This window comes from Bombina bombina, chromosome 4 (assembly GCF_027579735.1).
Source record: "Bombina bombina isolate aBomBom1 chromosome 4, aBomBom1.pri, whole genome shotgun sequence".
NCBI classification, from domain to species: Eukaryota; Metazoa; Chordata; class Amphibia; order Anura; family Bombinatoridae; genus Bombina; species Bombina bombina.
This window is the reverse complement of record NC_069502.1, coordinates 252,454,425-252,464,772: the sequence shown is the minus strand read 5'-3', so window position 1 is coordinate 252,464,772 and position 10,348 is coordinate 252,454,425. Positions and strand designations below refer to the sequence as shown.

The 10,348-nt window shown below is 41.9% G+C and overlaps 1 protein-coding gene across 1 annotated transcript; it reads right to left on the bottom strand.

The window, feature by feature from the left end:
• Window positions 1-2,623: 2,623 nt before the first annotated feature.
• On the bottom strand, window positions 2,624-3,088 carry LOC128657260 (uncharacterized). The gene has a single exon (XM_053711536.1). It carries the CDS (start codon window positions 3,086-3,088, stop codon window positions 2,624-2,626), a length of 465 nt encoding a protein of 154 aa, XP_053567511.1.
• Between the last annotated feature and the right edge of the window lie 7,260 nt (window positions 3,089-10,348).

The window sequence follows — 10,348 nt, the reverse complement described above, 5'->3', positions numbered from 1 at the left end:
AGAACAAGAGAAAGTCTGAACTGTTTAGAGAGAGTTAATCCGAGTGCTTATGAACAAGCTAACTGATTTGCATATGTGAAATAAGTCTGTAATCTTCTTAGTCTTATTAAACAGTTGTCAGCATATAAGTTTTTGCATACAAATTGTCCTGCTTAATAATCAGTGCTTGCTGTGATTACACGCTAAGAAAGGTACCTGGAGGTGTGGCTGTGAGCTCCAATCAGGAGCGTTTCTGTTCGGCTACTCGGGATCCAGTTAAGGCCTAGCCGGGAGAGATTGTCAGATGTCAGCGTGACGTTGCACAGGAGGTGTGTCGGCAAGCACCAATCAGATGCGCAGAAAGTCGGCAGCTGGAAACGGAACGGTTTTGCTGCGGAGTAAAAGTTTATTGCGGTAATGACCACACTGGTATGTTATATGTTGAGAGATTCCCTGCACTAGATTCCCATGCAGTGGAAGCAAGCTTAGATAAACATAGTCCATGCACCATAGAGAGTAAAAGCTGAATCCGGTTGATTAAATATCTTGGCAGGAAATTCTTGGTTGAAACGATCAAGCTGATGTAGAATGGTACAAACAAGTTAGAAAGCTCAAACTCCTTACTCAGGCTTTTATCAGTCAAAACGATGTCTGGAGCAAGATTACACACAGCTTACTTGCTACAAATCTGAGAATAATTGACAAGGTGAGATAGGAATTGTGGGACTTTATGGAGCAGGTGTAAAAGGGACATACCAGGCAGGAAAATACCTTACAGTCTCCCCCGTCAAAGGGGCTGCACTGCAGCACCAGGACCGGGTCTGTCCGGATTAGCATGATGAAACGCAGAAATCAATCTGGAAGCAGAAATGTTGCTAGCAGGTTCCCAGGAGTCATCATTGGGTCGGTATCCTTTCCAGCAGATTAGATATTGGAGTTTACCCTTGAGGAGTCTGGAATCCCGAATGGAACTAATTTCATAAATCTCCTCTTCAATGGCTATAGGAGATAATAACGATTCAGCTGTTTGAACTCTGGTAACTGTATAGGGCTTCAGTAGTGACACATGGAATGTCGGATGAATTTTATATTCAGGAAGGAGATCCAGGGTAATAGCATTTTCATTCACTACCTTTGTGATATGAAAGGGACCTATGTAAAGTTGGGAGAACTTCCTACAGGGTGTTTTTAACTTTAAATGTTTAGTAGAAAGCCAAACCTTATCGCCCATGGAATAAGCAGGTGGTTTTCTTCTTTTGGTATCGTAATACTTCTTCTGTCTCATCTGTGCTTCTTTGATGTTTTCCTTGAGAAAACTGAATGATTCAGCTAGGCTGTTGCTTGTCTCATCAACTTTTGGTGAAGTAGTATTCATATGAGGGAAGAGGTGAAATGTTGGATGATACCCATAATTGGAAAAGAATGGGGTTGTTTTTGTAGAAGCGTTCAATGTATTGTTGTATGCGTATTCTGTGCTTGATATTTTGTCACACCATTGGTCTTGGTGGAAAGAACAGTAGCATCTGATGTACTGTTCCAGCCATTGGTTTACCATTTCCGTTTGTCCATTTGTCTGTGGGTGGAAAGCAGTACTGTGCCTCTGATCGATATGAAGGACCTTGCATAGTGCTTTCCAAAACTTGGAGGTAAATTGGGAACCTCTGTCAGTGATGATGATGGAAGGTAGCCCGTGTAACCTCACTATGTTTTGTAAGAATAGTTGAGCTGTTTCTGATGAAGTGGGTAGTTTTCGGTATGGAATGAAGTGCGCCATCTTCGTCAGGAGATCAACTACCAGTTGTTGGATAGTGGGAGATCAACTATATAATCCATACCTATGGTCTGCCAAGGCCGGTCAGATATGTGTAGAGGTTTTAAGTAACCATATGGTCGAGCCTTTTCGGGCTTTAGGATAGCACAAGTCTCACAGGTGTTAACGTATTCTTCCACAGATCTATCGATGTTAGGCCACCATTAATTCCTCTTTAATAAATCCAATGTTCTTCTGATACCTGGATGTCCTGCAAGGGGTGAGACATGATGATTGTATAACATCTCTTTCCTAAGAGTCGGTGGTACTATGAAGATCTTGTCTTGGGGATAATAAAGGAAGTCATCCTTTTGTTGCAATTTATCCTTGGGGAATGTGAGGTCTTCTTTTTGAGTTTTATGTAGAAACTTATAAGGTGTTACCATGGCACAAAAATGTTCAGGTGTGAGTATAGAACCTGGTAGAGTGTCGATAGGTGTCAGATTAACTCTCCTGGATAGAGATTCTGCTTTCCCATTCTTCGATCCTGGGCGATATGTGATGTGGAAGTTAAACCGTGTAAAATACAAGCTCCATCGGAGTTGGCGTGCAGAGCGGGTCTTACTGCATTGCAGGTACTCTAAATTACGATGATCCGTATATATAAGTATGGGTATTTTAGTACCTTCAAGTAGATGATGCCAGTGTTCAAAGGCTTTTCTGATGACCAGAAGTTCTTTGTCTCCAATAGAGTAGTTCAGTTCCGGAGGTGTCATCAATTTTGAAAAGAAGGCAACAGGGTGCACAGGATCGGATGGGGTCTTCTTTTGAGAGAGAATGGCTCCCATGGTGAAGTTGGAGGCATCAACCTCTAATATAAACTGTAACTCTGGATTAGGGAATTGTGGTGAAGGATGTTTTCAAGGAGTTGAATGCTTCCTCTGCCTGGGAATTCCATTTGAAAGGTGTCTGGGAACCAGTAAGTTTAGTAAGAAGTTTTACTATGGTGGAAAAATCTTTGATAAATTTTCGATAGACGTTGGCAAAGCCCAGGAAGCGTTGAACTTCCTTAGTGTTAGTGGGTATGGGCCAGTTTTGTATCGCCTCTACTTTACCATCTTCCATCTTCAGTCCAGCAGATGAGATATGATATCCGAGGAAGGATATCTGAGTAACATGGAAGAGGCACTTCTCTGGCTTGGCGTATAATTGGTGTGTCCTTAGTCGTCCTAAAACCCAGCGCACATGTTTTATGTGATCCTCTTCATTATCAGAGTAAATAAGGCTATTGTCCAAGTATACGACCATGCACATGTCCAACAGATCTCTAAAGATGTTGTTTATGAAGTGTTGGAACATGGCTGGGGCATTGCATAGCCCAAATGGCATCACCAAGTATTTGTACAGACCGTAACAAGTTCTGAAGGTGGTTAGCCACTCACCCCCTCACGAATCCGTACCAGGTTGTATGCACCTCTTAAATCGAATTTCGAGTAAATATTTGTGTCACTGAGCCTTTCCACAAGTTCTGGTATCAATGGGAGAGGATAACGGTTCTTGACCGTACGTTTATTTAGTTCCAGGTAATCGATAATTGGTCTCAAGGAAAGATCTTTGTTCCTAACAAAAAAGATGCCAGCTCCTGCTGGAGAGGTCAATGGCCTGATAAAACCTTTCCTCAGATTCTCATCCAGATATGTTTTAAGATGTTGGAGTTCTGGCTGAGATAATAGGTAAATGTGCCCATAAGGAATCGTGGCTCCAGGATGTAGTTCAATAGGGCAATCATAGATTTGGTGGGGTGGTAACGTCTCTGCTTCTTTTTTTACTAAAGACATTGATGAAATCCTGGTAATGTTTGGGTAAAGTAAATTCTGATATCTGTAATATTTTCTGGTGAGGATGACAGGTCGTCTGACAAAATGCTGAATCAAATTTTATCTGCAAAGTTCCCCAATGTATGTTTGGTTGGTGAAGCTGTAGCCATGAGAGGCCTAAAACAACTGGGAACAATGGTGAGGGTAATATGTCAAAAGTGATTTATTCTACATGTCCTGTGTCAGTTGTTTTTAAGGGGATGGTATGGTGTGTGATAGGACCGGTATTAATGAACGACCCATCAATGACTCTTATAGTCACAGGATTTGCTTTTGCACACAAGGGTATTTTATTTTTCTTTGATAATTCAGCATCCAGAAAATTGGAGTACACCCCAGAATCCACAATGGCCTCAGTACGGAAGGGTTAGTCGATCCCACTGCAATGACAGAGGTAAGGTACAGTAAGCTGAATTAAAGACTCTATTGTTGAAACAGTTATTCTTAGAGAAAAGGAACTTACTGTTCTTCTGGCGTTGCAGAATGGGACAATCTCTAACGGTATGTGCTGGGGAAGCACAGTACATACATAGGTTCGCCCTTTTTCTTCGGAGCCTTTCTTCTGGCTGAAGGGAACCCTTCATAAAGCCAAGGTCCATAGGTACTGGTGAGTCCTTCGGACTGGAGGGTCTATTGGTTGCTGGGTAGTACTTTTGTGGAGTGTCGGAGTGTGATCTTTCTGCACGTCTCTCTCTTAGACGTCTATCCACTTGTATAGAGAGCACCATTAACCCTTCCAGTGTCCTGGGTAAATCAGTGTGGGCTAATTCGTCCTTCAGGGAATCATTTACCCCAGTCTGTATTGATTCCGAAGCGATACATCACTCCACTCAGAGTCCTTGGCGTATAGCTTAAATTCTGTTAGGTATTCTTCTACAGGGCGGTGGCCCTGTTTGAGTGATCGCATGCTGGTTTCAGCGGAAAGCTGTTTATGAGTGTCCTCATATAGAGTCCCCATCTGTGAGAAAAAATCTGATAGAGATCCTATGGGATCTTCATTCTCAAAGAAAACATCTGCCCATTTGCAGGGTTCCCCTCTTAAGAAGGAAATGACAGTCAGTACTTTAATTCTTTCAGAGAAATAGGTCTTAGGTCTCATCTGAAAAAGTAATATACAAGCATTCCGAAACCGTCTGAAGCTTGCCCTGTCTCCAGTGAAAAGGTCTGGAAGGGATACCTGGGGCTCTGGTGTGTTATCCCTAACCATTACCTTGAGAGTATCGTTTTGGGCTTTAAGATCTCTGAGTCCCTGTGTTAACTGATCAACACGCTGGGACAAGCTGTAAACTACGTTTGGTAGATCTGCTGGATCCATTTTAGCGGTCAATTATTATATAATGCAGCAAATATAGGAATGGCTTTTTTGTGACTTTGGATCACAACTGCAGATATACACCTTTTATTTTCCCAATGTCGTCTACTGAATTAATGTGGAAGTGTCCCTTTAAAAGGTTCCTTGCAAATTGGTTACAGGAGATAGACTTGAAATGTCCTGTAAGAGTGGTGAACAATTGGAGGAGAACAAGAGAAAGTCTGAACTGTTTAGAGAGAGTTAATCCGAGTGCTTATGAACAAGCTAACTGATTTGCATATGTGAAATAAGTCTGTAATCTTCTTAGTCTTATTAAACAGTTGTCAGCATATAAGTTTTTGCATACAAATTGTCCTGCTTTATAATCAGTGCTTGCTGTGATTACACGCTAAGAAAGGTACCTGGAGGTGTGGCTGTGAGCTCCAATCAGGAGCGTGTCCATTCGACTACTCGTGATTCGGTTTAGGCCTAGCCGGGAGAGATTGTCAGATGTCAGCGTGACATTGCACAGGAGGTGTGTCGGCAAGCACCAATCAGGTGCGCAGAAAGTCTGGAGCTGGAAACGGAACGGTTTTGCTGCGGAGTAAAAGTTTATTGCGGTTGTGACCGCAATGGTATGTTATATGTTGAGAGATTCTCTGCACTAGATTCCCATGCAGTGGAAGCAGGCTTAGATAAACATAGTCCATGCACCATAGAGAGTAAAAGCTGAATCCGGTTGATTAAATATCTTGGCAGGTAATTCTTGGTGAAACGATCAAGCTGATGTAGAATGGTACAAACAAGTTAGAAAGCTCACACTCCTTACTTAGGCTTTTATCAGTCAAAACGATGTCTGGAGCAAGATTATACACAGCTCACTTGCTACACATCTGAGAATAATTGACAAGGTGAGATAGGAATTGTGGGACTTCATGGAGCAGGTGTTAAAGGGACATACCAGGCAGGAAAATACCTTACAAGGAGGTGGTTCTGTGGAGGAGTTTAAGGATGAGAATGATTAGTACAGTCAGATATATGTACATGTGGGTATCCTATTTACATTGATAGATGCTAGGGCCTATACTGATTCACATGTCAACCACTATTACATGCATGTGCACATTGTGAGATGGTCTATGAGTAATTTAAATAGGATCAGTATACAGGTATGTGTTTCCTACAATAGTTATGTGTACATATCAATGATGATATAATTTGTACTTTAAGTGACACTATAGTCACACAATGTACTTTAGCTTGATCTAGGCACAGAACCTGCTTTATTAAACTAAATGTATTGGAATGGCTATAGTGTCCATTTAAGGCTTATTCTCTATGTGGCTTGTGGCCTGTGTTATTCTGAGACATGTTAGTATTGTAATATTCCAGACCAAATCATGAATGACATTGTGTTATGTAGCAGTAATGTCCAGTCAAATTGTAGATGGTTTTGGTAGTACTCCAACTCCCATGCTCCTTATCATGTACATGAATGTGTGAGATTGAAGGGTGTTGTATTGCAATTACATATAATACAGGTGTGTGAAATAGTATTCTGTTCAGTGGTTGCAACCCCTGCGCCACGAGCCCCTGGAAGTCCACAAACTGCTGTGGTGCTCAGGGACCTGTGGATCATATCCTGACCGGTGTTGTACTCCACTGGCAGGGTTGGTCCACCGCCTGTTCCCCTCTGGTGGACTACTTCTTGCCCCATCTTCTCCTTGATCCGCCTCTTGCAGCAGTCATTCCACCTCTTTTTAAGGCCATCTATGGTCCTCCTCTGCTGGGCAACGCTGTTGACAGCATCCTCCACTTCCTGCCATGCAGTCTTTCTTTTCTTGGCACTGCCTTTGCTCTTCTACTGGCTGAATAGGTCACCATAGTTGTCCATGATGGCCTGGACTAGGGCAACATTTTCCTTGAAGGAGAAGTTGGGATATCTTAGCCTCTCCTCATCCATGGCCACTTTGCTTCCTCCTCATGTGCACCCTATGTCCCTCTCCTTGATCTGCCTGGTTTCTGGGGCTCTCTGGCATCTCTTCTCCCATCATCCCTTCTGGCTCTCCCTCTCCCCACTCCACTTACTCCCTGTCAGGTGGCCCACTGCTCCTCCTGTCCTCTCCTATCCTCCTCTCCCTGCCATCCTAACACCACTCACACACTCCCAGTCACTCTCACGCAGGTTCAGTCACACACAATCACAACCAAGCCTAACACACTGTATAAAAAAAATGTGTGAGGTGTTAGAAAATAAAAGTGTGCTGTATGTGTATATGTATGTATGCAATGTGTGCAATATGTAAAAATATGTGTGTGTTCAAATACTCCTCAATCCACCAATGCGACCTAACTAATTATTTTGACTGCGCCTCTCTCTCTTCACTGACTAAATCCTCTGCTACTGGGCCGTGTGTTGTAGCTCAAAGAACAATCCAATTGGCGGTTGCGCAGGGGTTTATATAGGGATTTTGAATGGCATATTTACGTGTCGGTTTATTTTTTCCTTCGGTTTCGATTTTACGTGTGGAATCCTTCTTTACATAAAATTACTCTTTATTAACAACTTACGCGTGAAAAATACTGGCATGTTACTGGCGATGCCAGAAATGTGTAGTTCCACACATTTTTGAACCTCACCAGTTTCTCCTACTTACGTCAGTATAGCATCTGGCAGATCGGTTTATATGATTCAGCCGATGTGCGAGGTGAATTTATGGGTGACGTAGGTTTCAGCAGTTATGCTGAAACTTACTCCACATATGTAATCTCGCCCACAGTTTTTAATATAAAAACTGCTTTTATATAATTCATATTACTGGTGAGATTTCTTAGAAAATCTCACAAGCCAAGAGAGCTTCATAGACTCAGGCCCTTAGTTTGAATGAGTTGTAGATTTTTTCTGACAGATTTCAAAGTTACTTTAATTTTCACTACCCCTGTATTGTGTGATAGCCACCGGCCAATCAAAAACACATATACTGTATGTTTATACTATGAGCTCTTGCACATGCTCAGTAGGAGTTGGTACCTCAGAAAGTGTACATGTAAAAAAGATTGTGTACATTTACATAATGGAAGATAATTGGAACGTTTTGGGGGGGTCTTAATTGCCTGGTCAATCTGAATCATGAAAATGTAATTTTGTCTTTAGTGTTCCTTTGTTCAGATGTCATAGCATATCAATTAGCTTGAATTGGTTCTTTTTTTAGCTAGGATGTGAAAATGCAAAATGTATCCCTATATCAGAGAAGAAGAGGAGATTTTAAATTTCAGAAAAAACATCAACCTCAAGCCTCAAGTACTGCTATCAGAAGCAGGTTGAGAATGAAATGCTTTTATACCAAACAAGAATTCAATACAAGCCGAAGCATTTGGTATACCATGCTTTGTTATTACAAAGTGAGCTAACATATTTCTAGACACTTCAATTATCATTCATCATCATTTTTTTAAGAACATTTTGTTTAATTTATTGTGCTTATTCAAAGTTGCTGGTATGTGCTTTAATAAAGAAAAATCCAACCATTTTTATCAAGTCTACAGCTAAGTAAAACATAACTGACAAACTATATGCTGCAGCTAAAGTAAAATCCACATAACACTCTAACTTCTGCAGATAAAGTACAACCTACCCTACACCCTCACTTCTGCGGATAAAGTACAACCTACCCTACACCCTCACTTCTGCAGATAAAGTACAACCTACCCTACACCCTCACTTCTGCAGATAAAGTACAACCTACCCTACACCCTAACTTCTGCAGATAAAGTACAACCTACCCTACACCCTAACTTCTGTAGATAAAATACAACCTACCCTACACCCTAACTTCTGCAGATAAAGTACAACCTACCCTACACCCTAACCTCTGCAGATAAAGTACAACCTACCCTACACCCTAACTTCTGCAGATAAAGTACAACTTACCCTACACCCTCACTTCTGCAGATAAAGTACAACCTACCCTACACCCTCACTTCTGCAGATAAAGTACAACCTACCCTACACCCTCACTTCTGCAGATAAAGTACAACCTACCCTACACCCTCACTTCTGCAGATAAAGTACAACCTACCCTACACCGTAACTTCTGCAGATAAAATACAACCTACCCTACACCCTAACTTCTGCAGATAAAGTACAACCTACCCTACACCCTAACCTCTGCAGATAAAATACAACCTACCCTACACCCTAACTTTTGCAGATAAAGTACAACCTACCCTACACCCTAACTTCTGCAGATAAAGTACAACCTACCCTACACCCTAACCTCTGCAGATAAAATACAACCTACCCTACACCCTAACTTCTGCAGATAAAGTACAACCTACCCTACGCCCTAACGTCTGCTGGTAAAGTACAACCTACCCTACACCCTCACTTCTGCAGATAAAGTACAACCTACCTAAGTAAAACATAACTGACAAACTATATGCTGCAGCTAAAGTAAAATCCACATAACACTCTAACTTCTGCAGATAAAGTACAACCTACCCTACACCCTCACTTCTGCAGATAAAGTACAACCTACCCTACACCCTAACTTCTGCAGATAAAGTACAACCTACCCTACACCCTAACTTCTGTAGATAAAATACAACCTACCCTACACCCTAACTTCTGCAGATAAAGTACAACCTACCCTACACCCTAACCTCTGCAGATAAAGTACAACCTACCCTACACCCTAACTTCTGCAGATAAAGTACAACTTACCCTACACCCTCACTTCTGCAGATAAAGTACAACCTACCCTACACCCTCACTTCTGCAGATAAAGTACAACCTACCCTACACCCTCACTTCTGCAGATAAAGTACAACCTACCCTACACCGTAACTTCTGCAGATAAAATACAACCTACCCTACACCCTAACTTCTGCAGATAAAGTACAACCTACCCTACACCCTAACCTCTGCAGATAAAATACAACCTACCCTACACCCTAACTTTTGCAGATAAAGTACAACCTACCCTACACCCTAACTTTTGCAGATAAAGTACAACCTACCCTACACCGTAACTTCTGCAGATAAAATACAACCTACCCTACACCCTAACTTCTGCAGATAAAGTACAACCTACCCTACACCCTAACCTCTGCAGATAAAATACAACCTACCCTACACCCTAACTTTTGCAGATAAAGTACAACCTACCCTACACCCTAACTTCTGCAGATAAAGTACAACCTACCCTACACCCTAACCTCTGCAGATAAAATACAACCTACCCTACACCCTAACTTCTGCAGATAAAGTACAACCTACCCTACGCCCTAACGTCTGCTGGTAAAGTACAACCTACCCTACACCCTAACGTGTGCAGGTAAAGTACAACCTACCCTACACCCTAACATCTGCAGGTAAAGTTCAACCTACCCTACACCCTAACTTCTGCATATAAAATACAACCTACTCTACACCCTAACGTCTGCAGGTAA